Below are 23,119 nucleotides of genomic sequence, written 5' to 3' on the forward strand. Positions count from 1 at the left end.
TTTATCAAGAGGGCTATTCTCCCTGGAGCTGATGGTTGGAGAATATCCACTAGCTTACGCATATTCTCCTGCGGGAATTCTGCTTGGATACCCAAGGTAGCAGCCATATGCTTCATGACTTAAAGCCCTTGGGCACCGAGGTAGAGGAAGATGACAGCACAGTAGAGTCATCCAGGGAAGACGAGGAGGTGGTTTGCTGCACCAGTGACAGATCCTTCTCTTTTACCACAGGATCCGGTTGGAAGAGCCCCATAGGTCCAGGGGAAACAGACTCAGTGGTCACTTGCAGCTGAGATGACAGGAAAGTGGAAGCCACTGTCAGGACCAGTGATCTTGCATTGGAGTGGGACCTCAGGGACTGAGGAGTGTCCCAGGGATTGCAAAGAGGCTATACAAACAAGGCACAGGTGGCCAGTACACACTGGGCCAAGAGCCCTTGTCTCGACTGCAGGACACATGCCAATCTCAGTACCAACAGCAATCCAAGGACTGGTGCCTAGCCGATGAGGAGAGGGAGGGCAACCTTGAACTGGATCTTGAGGAATCCCGGAGGTTCTGTGATGACAACAGAGGAGCCAGCCCCGATGGGGCAAACAACCTGTCAGATTCATCTGAAGCCCAGTAAGGAGGTGACATCAGTGCTGAAGAGGAGTGGGGAATCAGCGCCAGTGGCACCGAATGAGACATTCCCACTGGGTGCCAGGAGAGGTATCAGCACCAAGGCTGGTACCAAACTCAATGATGGCATGCACGAGTGTTAAGATGGCCTTCAGTGTTGGGCCCAGCCTCGAATCCATAGTCTGCGGCCCAGATGACATGAGCTGCAGTGCTGAAGGACGCGTCAGCTCTGCGACATGGGCAGAAGATGCCAAGGGCACAACATAGGATGAGCTGGTAGAAGCTATAGCATTGGAGAACTCCTGAACCAGCAAAGAGTCTGGGATTGGGGGTCAAAGCAGATCTGATGCCACCTGGCATGCCATCAGAATGGAGACAGCATGGTGGCTGACATCATTGGTACTGGACTCAATGGACAACCCATGGCCAGAACCAGAATCAATGGTACGGGTCCTTTTTGATCTTGGCAGTGGGAGCAGTTGGACGGACCTGCTCCATCCCACATGCCAGAGGGAGGATGGTGTTGGTCAGCACTCCTCCTAGAAAAGGAGGAGGAGTCTCCCCAAGCCCTGGAATGGTTCAAACTCATTTTATGGGACCTCTTCCTCACCACACCAGAGGAGGGTGAATGACCTCTTCCTCTTGGGGGAAACACCAGATCCCAAATGTGGGAAGGCATCACTTGCCGGATCTGAAGGCAACTGCTGATCAGACAAGGGCCCCAGTGCTAAAGCAGGCCTCATGGCCTGCTTCAGAAGGTTCTGCTTCAACCACAAGTCTCTTGCCACCTCTTTGTAAATGAGTTGCAGAAGAAGCACTCTCTTTAATGTGTCCCTCACCAAGACACAACAAGCACCTTATGTGGGCACTGCTGTTGGGGGGTGGCCCCCTTACACAATGGACAATGCCTGAAACCTGGTGAGGGCACCACACAGGGCAGCCAACTACTCTACTAACACTTAAACTAAACCGAAGGAACTACTATTACTATATACAAGAAACTTTCTAAGAAAACAGAGTGAAAGTGTGAAGTGGACATGCCAAAGAAAGCTCCAACTCTCGTGATGGATGGAGAGAAGGAATCGGGAGGGTCAGAGGTGGTATTGCTCTTATATGGCCAGGGGAGGGGATATGGCCACAGGTCATGAGCGCTGTCCCCAGAGGTGCAGCTAGGTAAAGTTCTCTGGCTCTGGTGTGCTTACACCCACATGCAATACATGGCTGCATTTATTTGAAGAGCAGAACATTTTCTTTTTAAGTTCTGCTCCCTGAAAAGTGCTGTTGTGGGTAGCCCAATTTCACTGCATTTCTGCCCTGTTTGTCCACTACTATGCCTATATGAAACAAGAAGCCATATTTTAAAAAAGTTTCCCTCTAGCATAGTGACCATCAAAGAAAAAAATAAATAGGCAGGAAGACTGGAATGCTCACATTGGGTAAAGCAGTGTGGTACACCCATTCATTTATCTTCCTGTGCCAGCAGCCTAATGCGTTCTGAGCTAGTAATTATGTTTTGGTAATGTCACTGCTAGGAAACTTTATTAACCAATCAGAGACTTCTAATCTCCCACCATATTTTTAGACTATTAATTTCAGGACTCTAAGTCCAACAAGGCCCCTAATAATCAGCTCAGATCACATGTATCTTGCTGCTGTACAAATGTTTTTACTTCTCGACAGAAAACATGTACTGTACTAATTGAATAAACCAAAGCTTGGCCAAGTCAAAACATCTTCCACTTCTAAATACAAAGATCCTTTTTGAAGGTTAGGGTTTGGAGTAAAAAAAACACACACCCCAAAAAACACATTATTACTACAATTCACATCTGAGGAATTGGTGAGAGACATTAAGCTATCTTGAAGTTACTTTTTGCTTTAGATCCTGTAAGGTGCAGATATCCTTCAACTCCTCTTGAAAGAAATGGGAATTGGAAGTTCCAAGCACATTACAGGATTGGTCCTTATAAGACTGATTAACTTCAAAAGGCTGCTATAAATTAACAAAACCAAATGAAAATTCAAACTCTATATATACAAGTTACCCAAAGCATTAAGCTCCATTTCTCAATCTGCACCCCACCTCTTCTCTTTGTTTTCCGTTCCAGTGGGTTATTTTATCTCTAGCTGTTTAAAATATTTCACCAAGATAAACTTCTAAAAATGAAGCTTCTTATTTTTATAAAATTTGCAAAGGTCACAAACAAAACAAAAAGCAGCTCATGAAACGAGATCTAAATAATATATGCATTTGTGAGTTTCTGTACTTCTACCAAGCATAATACAGGAAGTTTGATTAATTTCATTCTTGTTTTTAACTTGAGGAGTAACTGACAACAGAGAAGAAAATATAAGCAAGGGAGTATGTTCTCTTTCTTTAGAAACAATACGCAGGTCAGAAGCTAGCAGCACATTTAATATGAATATACATAGCCTGTAAAAGAGCTAGGCAAAAGTATGGATGGCTTCAGTAGTTCAATCACTTAACTGACAATAATCACACTTACACAATTGTTTTACCGTAATCTACCAGTATAATTCTGGACACTACATTTGTCAGCGCTCTCCAAATACAAAAAGAGTTAGACAGTGGCAGATAATATCCTTAGCTCATTGTGGAAAAATAGCCTGTGTGTAATTAATGAGCAATGTAACCAATGAAGAGGATCCTAACAGTTAAGAGATGGGAAGGCTCTCCACATGCACAAAGCAGGACAGTCTTCAATACAGGACGTATCCAATATTAATTGAGTGCTGCCCTGGATTTTATTATCAATAATGTTATATCTATTTCCATTCCCAGCTGCTGAACATAATGAAAATATTTACACAAATCTGTCAACTCTGATGTTTGCAGGAATGTGATGTAAATTTTCTGATGTCATAAAGTTATATTTTTTTGAGATCCTAGGTGCACTGTATTAGATATTCTCAGTCTTTAACAGACAATAGTCTTCATAATTTAAAAAAAATTGGCAGTCTCTGCTCAGAAGAGAATTATGAAAAAGCTTGCATGGAAACTGAATTACTTCTCACATTAAAGAAGAAATTATTAGAGCATCTGGTGAGGCTTGAATTATGACTGACTGCATTCTGTTGTATGGCTAAGCTATTGGCTATTTTATTTTAAAACTGTATATCCTAAAATAAAAAATATGTAGTTGTAAAGTATTATCTGCTTTTTAGGGCTTTCCTGTGGCCCTCATAGAGGGCACCTTTTTATTATGAGTACAACAGTTCCTTCATTTCCCTTCAGAGAGACATTTGTATTCTGATGGATTCAGAGTCAGAATCTAGATATAAATATAATTCTGCTTTATTCCTACCAGAAAACATGGAGCAGTTGGGGTCCACTGGGTGCTGAAACAGTTTAATCACAGTGGCTATTCGATTGTGGGGTATGAAAAGGAGGGATGAACACAAAGAGTACCCCATCGAATATTTAACACTTGACGTGTGATACGATATCATGACATACAGAGTACAGAGGACCAGAGGATGAAGAAGAACAGGCTACTCTGCGATGAGATTACCTGCTGATCACCTTGGGCAAACGCCCCAATCCACTGAGGTCAAGAACCTATATACTGTACTGGCAACAAGAGGAGAGGAGCACCCTAAAGGTTGGGGAAAAGGAGCCACCTGCCCTGAGGCTGGGAGACTCATTGCCTCCACACTCATAGAGGAGAAGAAATAGGATATTTGTGGTTGTGAACTCCCTTCTGAGGGGAATAGAGGCATCTATGTCTTGACCTGACATGATGTCCTGGGCGGTGTGCTGCCTGTCTGGAGCCCATGTCCGAGACATTACAGAAAGGTTGCCAAGGTTCATCCTTCAGACCACTACCCCATTCATGTGGGAACTAATGATACTGCCTATGACCTAGAGCATATCAGCAGCGACTACAGGGCTCTCTGAGCGAAGGTGAAGGAGTCGGGGGTGCAAGTTGTATTCTTGGCCATCCTCCCAATTAAGGTTAGGGGCCCAGGCAGAAACACACACATCCTGGAGATGACATTAAGGGTCCCCGCCTTGCAGAGTACCAGAGCTTGGGCTCCAAGCCAAACCCAGTCGTCTTCACAGCAATTGTACAGCCTCACAGCTCAAGCCCCAGGAGCCCAAGCCAGCTGACCGAGCCAGCCGGGGGTGTTTAATTGCTGTGTAGATGTATTCTGAGTCACCAACCTAGTGAGGAAGGCTTTAAACTAGGTTCAAAGGGACCAGGAGACAAAAGTCCACAGGTATGTACAAAAAAGGGTGACCTTAATAGAGGGCTAGATGCTGGGGGTGGGAATGGAAAATTACAATAGAGCCACAGGAGCAGCAAGAGGGAAAACAGTGGGGGATCTCCTCAATGGTTTAGATGTCTATACAAAAATGGAAAGAGCATGAGGACTACACAGGAAGAACTGGAAGTATTAGGGCATAAGCTAAATTATGGCTTAACTGGCATCACTGAGACTTGGTGGGATAAATCTCATGACTGGAATTATTGGTATATAGGAGGATAGTTTGTTCCGAAAGTACAGACAGGGAAAAAAGGGAGGAGGTGTTGCATTAATCATTAAGAATATATATACTTGTTCTGTGGTCCAGAGGGAGGTGAGAGGCAGACTAGTTGAAAGTCTTTGGCTGAAAGTAAAAGGGGAAAAAACAGGAGTGATGTCATCATAGAAGTCTACTACAGATCACCAAATCAGGAGGAGGAGGAGGTGGATGAGGTATTTTTAGAACAAACACACACCCAAAACACAAGACCTGGTATTAATGGGGGACTGTAACTACCCAAACATCTGTTGGAAAAGTACTCTGGGAAAATACAAAATGGTCCTTGGAATGTACTGGGAACAACTTCTTGTTTCAGAAGTGGAGGAAGTAACCAAGGGACACCCGTCTTAGACTTGATTCTGACTAACAGGGAGGAATTGGTTGCAAATCTGACCTGAGGTGAAAGTCAAATTGCGTGAAAGGGAGCATGAAATGATACACTTCATGAATCTAAGGAAAGGAAAGAGTGACAGCAGCAGAATAAGGACAATGGACTTCAACAAGGAGGCTTTAACAAACTCAGAGACCTGGTAAGGTCAGGTCCCCTAAGAAAAAAATCTAAAGATAAAAGCGGTTCAGGAGAGCTGGCAGTTTCTCAAAGACATACAGTGGAGTCGCATCTTACACAAGGGTTAGGTTCTAAAGTCAGTGCGTAAAGCTAAAAATCACGTATAGTCAAAATTACCCTTGAAAATCCCTTAAAAATCGTCCATAAAGTACAGTATACTGTACATGGTTTTGTGTATACAACTCTATACAGTAATATGTATAAATGTATAATGTATACAGTAATGTACAGTATATAATAAAGAGTACATATGCAAAACATAATTTTACTGTACTGTATTTCTAATTACAGGATAATTACAGGGGGTTGTCAGGGCTTGATGTCGATCCAGGAGACGGAGGTGACGGAGAGCTTGGGTGATGGAGAGCAAGTCGTAGACGAAGTGGTTGGCTCCAGTTCAGCTCGAGAAGTTGATTGCGTAGGCTCATCTGCTGCTGGTTGTTTTTCCTTGAAAAACATGGTGATCAGCAACTGTCGCTGTTGTCTCTTGAGCTGCTCAAACATTTCTTGATACGGTCTCAAATCGTCCGTAATACTACGTGTGATTTTGAGGCTTCGTTTCATAGAGGGATTGTATTCAGAAATTAAATCATTCTTCCTTGGCAGATGCAGCTTCACCAGTAGTCTGCACATTTCTGAGGTTGAAGTGCTTCCTGAAACTGTTAAGCCAACCTTGACTGGCTTTGAATTCCTTCTCATCAGAAGGCTGTCCCTCTTCGGTGGGAGGTTTGAACAGCGCATAGAGGCTAAGCGCCTTTTCTTACAACGTGTTGCCATTGATAGGCACATGTTTATGGTTCATGTCTTCCAGCCATAAGTTTAATGCCTTTTCAGTCTTCACTAAAGTCTTATCACACACCTGGCTCGTCACCTTAGCAGTTATAGGAGCACTTGATTCCACGGCTTGACAAATTCCTCTCTCTTGAATCTTGATGGCACGGATGCTAGATTTGTTGCAGCCATATTTACGTGCCACGTTGGAGACCGACATATCAATAAGTCCAACAGAGCCAGTTTTTCCTCCAGCTTTGGAACAGATCGCTATTTCTTCGGTTGAGCACCGATGAAGTAGTTGGCTTGCGTTTAGGGGCCATGTTGTATGAAAAATACGTATCTTTAAACACTAGACTCACACTCAGTGCGGCGAGATGCTCACACTATGAGAGGCATGCGGGAACTGAGACCGACTGAGGGAACAGCAGATTCACGTCTCCCATCTCACGCTCACTCCGGGTGGAATGGTGGGCAGAATCGCCTGCACTATTTACGGGTATCTTGTTATTTTTCTTTTTTTTTGCTGAGTGAGTATAGTTGAATTCGTGTAAGTTAAATGCGTGTATGATGTGGCTCACCTGTAATATTACAGATATGTAACAGCAAACTATCCCAGTGCAAAAGAAAGATAGGAAGAATGGTAAGAGGCCAATATGGCTGCATCAGGATCTCTTTAATAATGACCTGAAAACCAAAAAGAAATTATACAAAGTGGGAACATGGACAAACTGCTAAGGAGGGATATAAAAGAACAGCACAAACATGTAGGGACAAAATCAGAAAGGCTATGGCACAAAGTGAGTTATATGTAGTAAGGGACATAAGAGACAGTAAGAGGAGGATCTATAAATACATTGGGAATAAGGGAAAGACAAAGGAAAGTGTAGGTCCACTATTTAGTGGGAAAAGAGAGGTAATAATGGATGACATCAAGAAGACTGAGGTGTTTTATGTCTATTTTGCATCAGTCGTCACTAAAAAAGTTGCAACCAGATACATAACACAACTAATATTAACTCACACCAAATAGGGAAGGAACAGGTTAAAAAACATTTAGATGTATTCAAGTGGGCAGGGTCTGACAAAAATCACCCTAGAATACTAAAGGACCTAGCTGAAGCAATCTCGGAACAGTCAGCGACTATCTTAGAGAATTCATGGAGGATGGGTGAGGTCCCAAAGGACTGGAGAAAGGCAAACATAGTACCTATCTTTAAAATGCAGAAAAAGAGGACTCGAGGAATTACAGACCAGTCAGCCTAACTTCAATACCTGGAAAGATTCTGGAACAAATTATTTATCAATTTGTAAGCACCTAGATGACAATAGGGCAATAAGTAATAGCCAACATGGATTTTTCAATAATCATGCCAAACCAACCTAATTTCCTTCTTTGACAGGGTTACTAGCCTAGGGGATAGGGAGAAGCAGTAGAAATGATATATTTTGATGTAGTAAAGCTTTTGACACAATCCCACATGACAATCTTATAAGCAAACTAGGGAAATATGGTCTAGATGAAATACTTTAAGGTGAGTGCATCATCAGTGGAAAGACTGTACTCAAAGAATAGTTAGCAATGATTTGCTGTCAATCTGTGATGATATATCCTTGTGGAGTCCCGCAGAACTCAGTCCTGGGTCCATTACTATTCAATATTTTCATTTTTGACTTGGATAACCGAGTGGAGAGTATGCTAATAAAATTCGCAGATGTCATTAAGTTGTGAGAGGTTGTAAGCCCTTTGGGGCACAAAATGAGAATTCAGAACCACCTTGACAAATTGAAGAATTTGTCTGAAATCAACCAGATGAAATTCAATAAAGACAAGTGCAAAGTACTACATGTGCTGAGGAAGGCAAAATCAAAAGCATAATTAAAAAATGGTGAGTAACTGGCTAGGCAGTAGTACCGAAAAGAATTTGGGAGTTATAGTGGATCACAAATTGAATATAAGCCAACAATGCAGTCGCAAAAGAAAAGTGTAATACCATTCTGGGATATGTTAACAGGAGTGTCATCTGTAGGACATTGGAGGTCATTCTCCCACTCTATTTGGCACTGATGAGGTCTTAGCTGGAGTACTGTGTCCAGTTCCGGGCACCATGCTTTAGGAATGGACAAATTGGAGCGAGTCCAGAGAAGCATAACAAAAATGATAAAAGGTTTAGAAAACCTGACCTATGGGGAAAAGTTAGTAAAACCGGGCTTGTTTAGTTTTGAGAAAAGAAGACTGAAGGGGAACCCGATAACAGTCTTCAAATATGCGAAGAGTTCTTGTAAAGAGGATGGTGATCAATTATTTTCAATGTCCACTGAAGGAAGAACAGAAAGGGATGGGCTTAACCTGAAGCAGGGGAGATTTAGGTTAGATATTATGAAAAAGCTTTCTAACTATAAAGACAGATAAGTATATAGGTGTCTCAGGAACGTTTTGGAATCCCCATGACTGGAGATTAACAGTTTTGACAAACACGTGTCAGTAGGGCTTAAATTCAGCTGGAGCCATCCAGAGTGGAGCTCCAGTAAATATTTTCAAACCCGTGGAAGCCCCAGTGCGCTCCATGGGGCTGAAGCCCCAAGGCAGCCTGTGTGGCTGAAACCCCAATCCTGGTGCCTTCCTGTGTGGCTAAAGCCCTGAGCCCCGCCCTGCAGCTGAAGCCAAGATCCCTGAATTGGGGTGGGGGATGGGGAGCTCCAGGAAATAGTCTCTGAGAAATTAAGCTCTGCCTGTCTCAGCAAATTTAGACTGTAAAAACATTACATTATTACTGTTACCCTTGTCTTAATTTGTCCTTCCCTCCTAGTGTTGTTCACAGTCACTTGTTGTGTCCTGTCTTAAACTAGATAATGCAGCCACTTTTTCTTCTGTGTTTCAACCCAGCAAAGCATGGCCTCGATGCCGACAGGACCCCACGGGCACCACTGGAATAACCACCACATCTCACTTAGCGAACAATCAGTAAATCTGTACAATCTGCAGTGAAGAATTCTGTAAATGCAATGAGTTCTCAGATTTTTCCACCTGCCCCGAAAGATTACCAACATGCTGATTTTAGGCATGTTCCTGCAGTTGTTACTCAGATATAACTTCTACTGAATAAGAACTGCTAGGCCAGTCCCTAGTGGTTTAGACCTTATTGTTATTATTTGTATTGCAGTAGCACCCAAGAGCCCCAGTCTTGGACCAGGACCCCAATGTGTTAATCACTGTACAAACACAGAACAAAAAATGATTCCTGTTTCTAAGGGATTACTCTTTTGAAAAACTACGGTTTTGAATTCCAGTATTATTTTGACAGGTATCAGAGGGTAGCCGTGTTAGTCTGTATCAGCAAAAACAATGAGGAGTCCTTGTGGCACCTTAGAGACTAACAAATGTATTTGGGTATAAGCTTTCATGGGCTATAACCCACTTCATCAGATGCACGAAAGCTTATGCCCAAATACATTTGTTAGTCTCTAAGGTGCCACAAGGACTCCTCGTTGTTTTTAGTATTATTTTGGTTGCTCCAACTCTGATTTTTATTCCAGCATGAGTAGAATTAGACACACTATTTCAAATGCGGCTTTACTAGTTCCTTATACAATGCAAGAATACTGTGCAATATGCAATTTCCTACTTTTAATTTAAACATGACAGAGATTTTGCTATTTTTTCCATCATTACGCATCATAGCTTTAAATACATAACCATTCTGTATGTGTGAGGGAGAAATACAATGCAATTTTGTATCACACCTTTCATATAAGAATACAGAGCAACTAGTCTTCACATCCAAATAAAAACAAGTAGGTTCATATATCAGAGCAGTTATATCGTGAGATGGATGCAGTGGACACAAAAAACCCAAGCTCATAGTGAATTGTTGTGTATGAAGCGCCTAACATTATTTGGTTGAGTTACATGTCCTTGCCTGGGTCTTGAGATAGGATCTGAGAAATGTCAGGGAGTCAATCTGCTGCCTAGATGGTGGGAACAGCATGCAGGAAGGATCCAATGATCACTGTAGAGAAGGCTTTGGTGGAGTGCAGGGAGAGTGACTGGTAGAGACACAGTGACAAATGTTTGAAATGCAGAGGGATTGGAGAGTGGAAAGGGATGAAAAGAAAGGCAGGGAGGGAGGGAAGTATACCTCAGTGGTTTGAGCATTGGCCTGCTAAACCCAGGATTGTGAGTTCAATCCTTGAGGGGGCCATTTAGGGATCTGGGGCACAAATTGGGGATTGGTCCTGCTTTGAGCAGGGGGTTGGACTAGATGGCCTCCTGAGGTCCCTTCCAACCCTGATATTCTATGATTCTATGAGAGAGATTGGGAATATAGGAAAGGCAATTCCCTGCAGAATGTGGAAGAGGCTGTACATATCATATTCTGAAATGGGTAAAAAGTCTGCAAGTTTTCCAAGGACTGAGGTGATATATGCTTGCTTTCAAAGGCATCCATTAGTCTCATTATTATTTCACATTTCACAGGTTGATATTTGGAAAGTTGGACTTAGAGACCATAAAGGGTAATATGTAAGAATGTTGGATGTAGAGACCAGGAATCAGGAAATGAATAAGAATAGCAGCACAAGAGTTATTTAGGACAATATCAAATATAGGCAACAATTAGAGTTACAGACTTGGTAAACACTGTAAGGAAGAGAGCTCAGATTTAAGTTGAACATGTACTGTATGCTACAGCCATTGTGCATGAATAGAAGACTTGTGTCAAGCAGGGAGATGATGATGGCATACATAGAAGTGAGCACCTCAAGAGCAGGAAGGACCATCACAGAAATAGTTCCACAAAACCAATATTTTTTAAAAATACTGTACTTCTTGTTAGTCTAGACTTTTACAAAATACATACATACTTATCAAAGAAATATGTGATATTTTGAACTAATTTTTGGCATAAAATCTATATTTGCCAAGCATTGAAAAAATTTTCCCCTGGGATGTAATGTCATGGACCTTTTTGGTTTCCTTTGGAGCACTGAGTAGATGAGCTGCTAAAATAAACTAGACACATCCCACATGAGTACCTGTAATTACATGGTGGCCTCTGGAACTGGTGGAACTTGGTCCTCCCCATCTTCTATATCTAAGACTCTATGAAAGCAGTGTCCCTTTTATTAGAACACAAGCTGACATTAACTGACTTGTTACAAGAAAGGCTAGTGAACTTGACCATTCAAAAAGGCACAAAAGTAAGTAACTGCAAAAAGTGCACAATACCCCATCACAAAGGGATGGCTATGTTTTGTCTACGTTAAAAATAAAGTCCTCCGTCCTCAGCACAGGCAGAAATATAGTAAGTTGAAAGTCCAGTTAACAATGTTCTGGAGAACTATCACCCCCTGCATTTTTGTCATAACAGAACAAGTGACTGAAAAATATTCCAGTTTAAAAGCAGTTGCTATGGCTGCTCTATGGAGAACAGAAAAAATCAAAAGTTTCTTTGATAAAGATTCATAATATTTTTCACTAACTCAAAATATAACCCAGACTTCATGAAGGGAAATAAGATTTATCTGGTATAATTTAATTCCAATTTCACTTATATCTATTCAGTCATAGAAAATTCAAGTCCCTTTTCCTCTGAATTTAGTTGGAAGACCAGTTTAAATATTTTTAAAAGGCTTATATTTACCTGATGATTCTCTGAGCAGCATACTGATGAAGGGAGCGGAACTGTGCTGACATATTTGCTAAGGCTGCCAGACAATTTGTATGAAGGTATTTGTCCTGTTGGAAAAGAGGGGAAAAAACACATCAAACTGTCCTTTTCACATACACTAAGACCTGTCATAAGAAACCACTCAAAGGACTAACAAACATCCGTTGCTTAACACAGGTGGTCTTCTAATAAAGGTGGAGCAGAATTACACTTTGTATATTTAGAGATGCTTTAATAACGGTCTCTTTAGACATGAATTTGCCTAATAAGGGTGGGCTCTTGTACAGATTTCACTGTACATATATATTTTAAAATCAAAGTTGATATACAACGGGATCATGAATATAATTGATAAATGGTAGAGAAAACAGTCTATACTGCTTTTTAATTCTCTCTCCTTTCCTTTGCCCCAATTCTCTCCAAACTTACCCAACCCTTTTTGCCCTATACTCTGACCTCCATATTAATTATTTCAAAACATTCAACTTCTCCACAACTACCACTAATGTAGTATGTTATAAGTTCTGCTCCTGTATAGTTGGAGTTTCTGAAGCCCATTTTAACTGCCATCTTTCCAGATAAATGTTTAAACATTGGCTCACTCAAAGTCAGAGAACTGCAGAGCACAGACAAAATGGTGGAATCCACAATCCTATGGCTTATGCAATATGTATCTTGCTCACAGGAGAGAGGCAAATAAACATGGATTGTGCTATTCTTCAAGGGAAGACAATAAATCTTAAACAGCATATTGGAGGGATTAATTTATTGTAATAGATATTAAAAGTGGTAGGGGTTGCTTATTGTATCCTCACATTTTGCAGAAAATTAGATTCTCCACTCCCAGGCTTTCTCTCTAGTCATATGTTTGACCAACCCCTCTACAACATGGAGCAATGTTTAATGACTTCCTTCATTAAGAAGTTCCTCTTCCCTACTCAGGACTAAAATGTGCATTTATTCTCCTTAAGAGTAACACAGACCCCCAATGCCACATATAAATTCCGAGTATCTTCCATTCTAATTGATGTAAACATGGAGTGGCCTCTGGCTCCTTCTACTACTTATTCTGCCAGTGCCTGGGGAATCTGTATATTATGGCAATCAGTACAGTAGGCTGAAATCAGATATATATTCAAAATTCCATTTCCTATGTCACCTGCACTTGCCTTGTCTGTAACGAGGCTAGATAGAATTCCTGTGCTCCCATGTTCAAAGTATAAAGCTCCTCTTGTGAGCAAGAAGATTCATTCAGCATTGCTGGCTAGAACTTACCCAGGACTCAAAAAAAAGGGGGGGACGCGAAAGAATGGGGGAGTTTCTGGTTCCAACTGAATATTCTGTAAAGCCTCTAAGTTAAACCAGTGGGTTAATCTGATAAATATTTGGAATTTAATACCAAAATGCAGCCTATTTACAAGAAACCATTTACTGGTTAAATGGCTCGCAAACCCTTATTCCTGTTTATGAAATGTTACTTGACAAAGTACAGCTTACATTTAATCCAATATAAACTCTGCAACCAGTATCAGCTTCCTTGCCTTCCATCTCATTGTGTCTGTTATTTCATGAAACAGAAATTACAGCCAATTAATGTCTGTTTTAAGTAGTTAATAGGGGTGGTGTTAATATTATTACCATACAATTCTCTCATCTATATTTTGGTGTGACCACAGAGTTGGTGATTTTGGTTTTAAATTATTTGATCTAGTACAACTAACACCATGCTTTAGTTAATTTTATTGCAAAAGCTTCTCAACATTTTCAGCAATGAAAGAAACGTACAGAAGCCTTTAATGTAGTTTACATGTCTGCTACACACATTAGAGAGATACACTTGAAGTGCTCCTACATTAAAGATCCACAACATATAACCTAATGGATTTTAGGGAAGTCAGAAGTGAAATAATGCATGATGGGGAATGTATCTAAAACAACCATGTTTTGCCCCAGATCTCTCAATTATACTCATAAGAAAAAAAGTAAAAATAATTTTCTTCCACCCCAATTTCCACAACTGTTTATAAAACTATACTATCAAATAGCAAGGAACCCAAATCCATACTTCTGGATAATTTAATATAGGTAAAAAAATCCCACACATAATTTAATGCTGATATTTTTTTCTCTCATCAGAAATCTATTACTTTTTTCAGGAACTATGCAACTACTACTACGACTGGACTTTGTATGTTAGTAATCAAAGCAGCAGACCTGAATGATATCACAGAAACTGCTTTACAAATTCAGAAGCACTTCATACTGTACCTGAGTGCTGACCTTTTTTCTGCCTCCCCCACTGTGTTTAGGTGCTCATTTGCTGCAAAAAGGTTCACTTTTGGTTTTTTTACCTCTGTTTGGAACTGAACTCCAGCTGATGGAAGACTGCAGATACACACTACATATGTAAGTTCTAAATATAACTCTTACCCTTGTCCTTGTCATGTTGTACTGAATGGTTCTTATCACCACCAGTATCAGGAGACTCCCTAGTGAAATCTCGGTTAGAACACGCTCTGAGTACCAAGTGATATTTTTCAATATCTGCAATGAGGAAAAAAAATAGGTTTCAACACCACATTTCAATTGTGAGTGAGATGACATAAAATCATGCAGTTCTCTGGGCTCTTGCTTCCCTCGAGACAAATAAATTACCCTCCAAGTTCAATACACTAAAATGTACTCTGTTCTAGAGTTTCAAAAGATATTGCAGTAGTATCCAACTTGCAGATCTCATTAACTTTGCTCTGCAGGTCATGTGGAGAAGGTACAAAGAGGAAATATGTGAATAAAAAATTACTGGTGTGCTGAACTAACTTTAATTAAGCAGTATAAGTGTACACACACACACACATATATATATACACACATATGTAGCCACACCCGCACACATATGTGTGTGGCGAAAGTAAATAAAGAAGTGTTATTTACTCCTTCTCATAACACAAGAACTAGGGGTCACCAAATGAAATTAATAGGCAGCAGGTTTAGAACAAATAAAAGTAATTATTTCTTCACACAACACACAGTCAACCTGTGGAACTGTTTGCCAGAGGATGTTGTGAAGGCCAAGACTATATAACAGGGTTCAAAAAAGAACTAGATAAGTTCATGGAGGATAGGTCCATCAGTGGCTAGGATGGGCAGGGATTGTGTCTCTAGCCTCTGTTTGCCAGAAGCTGGGAATGAGCAATAGGGAATGAATCATTTGATGATTACCTGTTCTGTTCATTCCCTCTGGGGCACCTGGCATTGGCCACTGTCAGAAGACAGGCTACTGGGCTAGATGGACCTTTGCTCTGACCGAGTATGGCTGTTCTTATGTTCTTATGCAAAGTGAAACCTGTCTTGAAAGTCTATTTGAGAGACTAGCAAAGATCAGCTGTTTACCATGACTAGAGCTCCTAGGTTCTATGGACAATACAAATAAATTTATAATAGAGGTATCTCATTAAAGGTGGAGAAGAATTGTACTCAGTGCATTTGGGAATACTCTGGGAAGACTAGTGAAATAGGAAGTTGTCTAATAAGGGTGGTTACACGTAGAGTAAATGAAAGAAATTAGTATGAGTTAAGTTTCAATGCAATATATGAGATTTACAAAAAAATATAATAGCATAAAAATGCATGCGAAATGTATACAACGAAACCTATGCAATAGTTTAACAATTTATTAGCAAACCTCTTGTCTTGAGACCATTCAAAAATAATCTCAAAACAACAGAGTACTGTTCTGCTCCACATTTATTAAACAGCCACCCTGTTAAGGGACAGATTTGTCAGCCCTCCGAATGGTCATTTATTGTAGGTTTAAATCAACATTAGTAATAAAATGAGACAAGGAACTGCCTCTTGTTAACAAAGCCAGTACAAAACCTTCGCTTAGCATGGATGAAATTTCAAAAGCCCAATTTATTTATTTACCAATAAAACTTACAGAATTTTTAAATATTGCACTCAGAATTTTTAATTTTTTTGGTGCAGAATTTTTAATTTTTTGCACAGAATGCCCTCAGGAGTAAGTATGATAAGTAAATCCTCGTGGCAGATGTAGTTTTCAAGTCAGTCAATCAGTCTCAGATCCACTGAGTTTTTTACATCATTTTATCTCCCCAGAAAGGGAATTCAGTCTACGTGCATCTTGACATATTTACAAGTTATGAGATAATTTACAAGTTATGAAATAAGAGTACATAGAGAGGTCTATGCCAAAGGAACAAGAGACTATGGCTATCTTTTCCTTCTCCAGTTGTGGTTTAAAGGAATTGTTATGAATCATTTTGTTAGCTAGGTTCCCCTTCCGCATTCCTGGAACCAGACCATCTTTTACAAAGTGTTGAATAGAAAGCGTTCAGACTCAAACACACCCTTTAAAAATAACATTTTGTGCATCTGTATTGCACCACATGCACAAGTATTTACTTCCTTCCTATAATTAAACTTCTAGTTTAAGAGTCAAATTAAAAGCAGCCCTTGGCAGAGCTCAAATTGGACTGGTACAGACCAGTACATCAGGACTAGAACATTTTGCCAACGTATCAGCACTTCAGTGACTCTTGAGTCTTCAGTTATTCTTCTAAAAAGAAAAGGAGTACTTGTGGCACCTTAGAGACTAACCAACTTATTTGAGCATAAGCTCGACAGCTTATGCTCAAATAAATTGGTTAGTCTCTAAGGTGCCACAAGTACTCCTTTTCTTTTTGCAAATACAGACTAACACGGATGTTACTCTGAAACCAGTTATTCTTCTGGGAGCCCAGGCTGTATCCAAGTTCCACACCTTACTTCAAAGTGAGGGATACTACTACTGGTCAACTTCCCTAAAGCTAATCCAGTCTAATAACTACTTTCACTCTACTGGATGGAGCCCAACCTCAGCATAAGGAATAGGAGGGTGGGAAGATGGGAGAATATACAGAGGCAACATCCCCACTTGTCTTTCAGGGTGATTGTGTTCATCTTCTCATCTCTTCTTTGGATGTCACCAAGAAAGACCAATACTCTCTCTTTTCCAAGTAAAGGCTCTTCAGATGACAAACATATTCCAAAGAAGCAGCAATGAAAAACTGTCCTCTCGTCTGCTGACTTTTACAGCCTCTAGGGTAACAGACTGAGAGGGAAATCTTTCCTCCAGAAGAGAAAAGGATCAGGAGGTGGCAGCCACTATCCTCAGAAAGAAACAGAGACCTGAAGGGGTGGTCACTACAATACACACACAGACAAAGGGAGGAGGTGACACCTGATGCTACTTCAGGTTCTGGCATCTTTACACTCACTTCCTCTCTGGGATTAATGGGGTGGATCAAGGATTTGCATATACACCCCTCCCCCTTTCAAACAGGAGTCACAGGAGGTACCTAAAGCAAAAGAGGGAGTCCTATGGGAAAGGCTTTAAAACGTTCTATACAGAAAGTGTCCGGGTTTCACAAAATAAAATGCATTCGGTGAAACTCCAGAAAGTTTTTTAAAAAGTTACAAGATGTCTTGTGAACCAGAAGTCCTAACATATACAATTACCAGAAAAAGAGGGCAGCCTGTGTTCTGAAGTCTACAGGGGATTCTGGAGGAATGCAGCATTAAGGTTGTTAACTCTGCAAAAACTGCCACAACATTTGGAATGAAAGCAAAAAAGTATAGGAGGTTGTTATTAAAAAGTACACTAGGGGTGTCTTACCATTACACTTAACATTAGTATATAATGGCAATTTGGTATACTGGAAATCATAGCATTGTAATTCCACATGATTACAGGGCAAATGCATTTGAAAATAAATGCACTGGTTGTGCCTCAACAGAGAGAGCCCATTATTCTTTAGTGATATTGTAGTCCTGGGACATACGTTAATCTGCAAGAATGTACCTCTCTAAATATGGATGTCAGAGCTCAGGGCAAATGCACCACTCAAGGGTTCAGCAAGAGTACCCAACTCTCAGGCTTCCAGCTCCCCAGCTGTTGCCTCTCTTGAGTGGAGATGCACATCTCTCCTCCTTCTGACTGGCTACACCCAGACTGCCCCATTCCCTTGCCTCTGCTGTGTAATTCCCAGCACAGACAGGTTCCCTAGGCCACCTGCTTGCTTTCTCTTCAGAGACAGATAACAGATATAATTTACCACACTGTTCTTTCTAAGCAAGCCTACTCTATTCTTAAGGTACAAAGCATTACAGAAAAAAAAATTAAAAACAATAAAAGAACCTACACGTATGTTAATAAACTTATCAGAGTTCATACCAACTCTCACAGGGGCTCTGGCAACTGCAGTCTTTTAATAACCCATTGTAAGGGCATCCTTGTGGTAACAAGTTCATCAAAGCTTCAGCTCAGAACAAGCACAGTGTCTTATGAAGCCTCAGTAAGCCAAGTTTTTCCTATCCTCCCCTAAGGATTGGGGGCCTCTGTGGATCAGGGGTCTTGTCCATTTGCTGGATCAGGAAGAAGGCCCCAAGTCAGCTGAAAATCAAGGTTTTTACCCAAAAGTCTGTTCTTTGTCTATTGGTCTCTGGAGAATTCTGTTTGAATTAGTATATGCATATCTCTCCAGGGGAACTTCAAAGGCTAATAACAGAGGAAGTTCATTAGTGTGTCGTCCCCCCACTAGAGAAGGTACATACAATGTCACAACAACACATATACAATTGTACTTTTAATAAAATTTACTTCTAAAGATGTTAATTCAAACTCAGCAAGGTTTAACTTAACTCAATAAAGTTTATCTTAATTCCATAAAGTTTCTTCAAGATACTGTCAGTCTGTCCCAATGGGTATTTAAATAACAAATGAATGGCTTGATTTTTAGAGATATGTAGCACTCACACTTCTCACCGATGATAGTGGAAGCAACTGTGGGCAGAATCTCTGATAGTCACACTATTTCCTTCTTTGACAGAGTTACTGGCCAACTGGATAGGTATAAGCAGGTAACATGACTTGTCTTGACATTAGTAAAGCTTTTGATAATCCCACATGACATTCTCATAAGCAAACTACGGAAACATGATGTAGATGAAATTACTACAAAGTGTGTGCACAACTGGTTGAAAAATCATATTCAAAGAGCAGTTATCAATGATTCGCTGTCAAACTGAGAGGATGTATCTAGTGAAGTCCTGCGGGACTCCTACCTCCTGAACTATTCAACCTTTTCATTAACGGAATGGAAAAGACAGTTACCTTTTTGTAACTGGTTTCAGAGTAACAGCCGTGTTAGACTGGCGTTCTTCGAGATGTGTTGCTCATGTCCATTCCATTGTAGGTGTGCGTGCTCGGTACACGCACCAGTGCCGGAAGTTTTTCCCTCAGAGGTATCTGTGGGGGACCGGCTCTGGTGCCCTCTGGAGTGGTAACTGTATGCCGCGGTGTAAGGGGCGCTGCCGGTTCCCCCAACCCTCAGTTCCTTCTTGCTGGAAACTCTGACAGTGGGGAAGGAGGATGGGTCATGGAATGGACATGAGCAGCACCAGTTACAAAAAGGTAAACATCTTTTCTTCTTCAAGTGCTTGCTCATGTCCATTCCAGGTGCCTCCCAAGCAGTACCACCGGAGGTGGGTAGGAGTTCATGGACGTGTCGACTGTAACACAGCTCTGCCAAATCCAGCATCATCTCTGGCCTGCTGGGTGATGGCGTAATGTGCTGTGAACATGTGCACTACAGACCACATGGCAGCCCTGCAGATGTCTTGGATGGGTCGGTGTGCTACGAAGGCTGCTGAGGACGCTTGTGCTCTGGTTGAGTGGGCCCTTAGGTGGTGGTTCGACCGAACTAAGTCATAACAGGTCTGGATTCAGGAGGTGATCCAGTTCAAGATCCTCTGAGAGGACACCGGATACCTTTCATCCTGTCCACTGTTGTGATGAAGAGTTGGGTCGATACGCAGAAGGACTTGGTGCGCTCCAGGTAGAACGCTAGGGCGCACTGGCCATCCAAGGTGTGCAGCTGCCTCTCCTCCGCAGTTGAGTGCAGCTTTGGATAGAAAACCAGGAGAAAGATATCCTAGTTAACACAGAAGTGGGACACTACATTAGGCAAGAATGTGGGGTGGGAGGGTCGCAGCTGGATCTTGTCCTTGTAGAAAACCATGAAAGGAGGCTCCGAAGTGAAGGCTTTAATCTTGGATACTTGCCTTGCCGAGGTAATGGCTATAAGGAAAGCAATCTTGACAGATGTGAAATGGAACACGAGACCAAGGACCCAAAGGGAGGCCCCAGGAGCCTTGAGAGGACGATGTTGAGGTCCCATTGCAGAATCAGATCCTGGACCAGTGGGAAGAGTCACTCTAGTCCTTTTAGGAACCGGATGAACATGTCATGTGAGAACACCGATTTGCCCTGGACATGCTGGTGGAAAGCCGATATGGCTGCTAAGTGCACCTTGATGGAGAAAGCGTGAGGCCTTGATGCTTAAGGTGTAGCAGGTAATCAAGGATGGATTGCAAAGACGACCTCGTTGGGGAGATGCCACGCTTCTCCGCCCAGCAGGAGAATCACTTCCACTTTGCCAGGTAAGTCGCTCTGCTGGAGGGTTTTCTGCTTTCCAAGAGGACTTGCTGTACCTGACTGGAGCAGGCCCTTTCCTCTGGGTTCAGCCATTCACCAAGCCGTTAGGTGAAGGGAGAGAAAGTTCGGGTGCAGGACCCATCCGTGGTCTTGCAAGAGGAGATCTGGGCGGCTGGGCAATGGCCATGTGGGAGCCACGGCCAGGTCCATGAGCATGCCGAACCAATGTTGGCAAGGCCACGCTGGGGCAGTCATAAGACTCATGCTTTGTCTGTTTTGACTTTTGCTAGTATCCTGCTGACCAGTGGAATCAGCGGGAATGTGTATGTCAGATCCCCTTCCGATGACAGAAGGAAGGTGCCAGTGAGGGAGTCCCTGCTTAGGCCCTGGAGGGAACAGAACTGCTGGCACGTCCTGTTCTGTCTGGTGGTGAACAGGTTCACTCGGGGAGTTTCCCACCTTCAGAAGAGGACCTGTACAACCTCCGGGTGGAGGGACCACTCGTGGTGAGAGAAGGAGGATCTGCTGAGGTGATCCATCAGCGCATTCTGGATGCCAGGGAGGTACGATGCCTCAAGGTGGATGTCGTGCTGGATGCAGAAGTCCCACAATCGGAACGCTTCCTGACACAGAGCCAACGAGTGGGCTCCCCCTTGCCTCTTGATGTAGAACATTGAGGCCATGTTGTCTGTGAGTATCCATACCACTTGACCGGAAAGATGTGGCAGGAAGACTCCGCAGGCTAGGCGGACTGCTCTGAGTTCCCTGACGTTTATGTGCAATGTCAGTTCCTCTGGGGACCATGTTTCTTGGGTCTGCAGCTCACCGAGATGTGCTCCCCAACCGAGGTCGGAGGCATCCGATATTAGAGATACCAACGATCGAGGACTCTTGAAGGGAACTCCTTCTAGGACCACCCTCAAGTTGGTCCACCACTGCAGGGAGGTAAATACGTTCGGTGGGATTGTGATGACTTGTCCAGATGATCCCTGGACAGGGCATAGACTGTTGCCAGCCACCGTTGGAGGGGTCACAGTCTGAGCCTCTCATGGTGGATGACATAAGTACACACCAGCATGTGGTCCAACAGCCTGAGGCAGACCCAGGCTGTGGTGAGGGGATATGCAGAGACACTGGCAATGAGACCTGCCATCATCTTGAACCTGTCCTGTGGCAGAAATGCTCTGGCACGGGTAGAGTTGAGGACAGCTCTGATAAACTAAATTTTCTGTACTGGAATTAACGTTAATTTTTCCTCGTTTATCAGCAGGCCCAGGGCACAGCACATGACCTGTAGTTCTGAGACGTCACGCTGGACCTGAGACCTGGAACGGCCCTTGTTGAGCCAGTCGTTGAGGTACGGGTAAATCTGGATACCCCAACACCTGAGGTAAGCAGCCACCACAGCCATGCACTTGATAAACACCCTTGGGGCTGTAGCCAGGCAGAATGGGAACACCACAAACTGGTAAGGAGCGGACCCCACTGTGAAGCGCAGGAATTGTCTGTGTCTTTGGCATATTGATATGTGGAAGTAAGCGTCCTTCAAAATAGAGGGCAGCGTACCAGTCTCCCAGATCCAGAGGGGATGATGGAGGCCAGGGAGACCATGCGAAACTTCAACTTCTTGAGGCATTTGTTGAGGTCTCGCAGGTCCAGGATGGTCTCAGACTCACTTTGGCCTTTGGGATTAGAAAGTACCGGGAGTAAAACCCCTTGCCTCTGTACTCTTGAGGGACTTCCTTCACAGGCCCCACTTGCAGAAGGCCTTTTACCTCCTGCGCGAGCAGGCTCTCGTGAGAAGGGTCCCTGAAGAGGGACAGGGAAGGAGTGTGTGTGGGGGGGAAAGAAATAAACTGGAGGGTATAACCCTGAGCCACGGTGTTGAGAACCCAGAGGTCCAAAGTTAGGGAGGCCCAGGCAGGGACAGGAGGTTGGAAAAATGCCAGGAAGCAGGATCCGGGATACAGGCTGGGAGGGTGCCCTCTGGCGCACCCTCAAAATGCCCACGTACCACCCTGCTGGTTGCGGGTGGAGCTCGACTGAGCAGAGGACGCCAGCTGGTGGCCTTGCCAGCATTTATAGCCTTTGCCCTTCTTACGGGAGGGATCCAATCTGTTCTGGTTTCCAAACCCTTGGGGCTGCTACGGCTTAAACCACTTTCTAGCCAGGTCTGGGGCGTAGAGGCACAGGGTCCATAATGTTGCCTGGGAGTCCTTCAGCCTTTGCAATTTTGTGTCTGTTTGTTCAACAGAGCTTGGCCATCAAATGGGAGATCCTGTATTGACTGTTCGACCTCCATCAACAAGCCCGACGACTGCAGCCAGGATGCCCTTCTCATCGAGATGGCAGAGCTCATGGTTCTGGCCGCAGAGTCCACCACGTCTGAGGCCACCTGGAGGGCTGCTGTAGCCACTGCTTTGCCCTAATTGAGGATCACCCGGAACTCC

The 23,119-nt window shown here is 42.8% G+C and overlaps 1 protein-coding gene across 5 annotated transcripts in view; it reads right to left on the reverse strand.

The window, feature by feature from the left end:
* The window catches only part of DYM (dymeclin), a 385,584-nt gene that overhangs the window by 130,210 nt on the left and 232,255 nt on the right, over positions 1 to 23,119 (reverse strand). For all 5 annotated transcript variants that reach the window (XM_048851023.2, XM_048851027.2, XM_048851022.2 and 2 more), the window contains 2 exons: positions 14,606 to 14,719; positions 12,149 to 12,243 (listed from right to left, as the gene is read on the reverse strand). In XM_048851023.2, the coding sequence (XP_048706980.1) occupies positions 12,149 to 12,243; positions 14,606 to 14,719 (209 nt within the window). The remainder of the gene's footprint in view (positions 1 to 12,148; positions 12,244 to 14,605; positions 14,720 to 23,119) is intronic.

Source organism: Caretta caretta, chromosome 5 (genome assembly GCF_965140235.1).
Source record: "Caretta caretta isolate rCarCar2 chromosome 5, rCarCar1.hap1, whole genome shotgun sequence".
Lineage (NCBI taxonomy): Eukaryota > Metazoa > Chordata > Testudines > Cheloniidae > Caretta > Caretta caretta.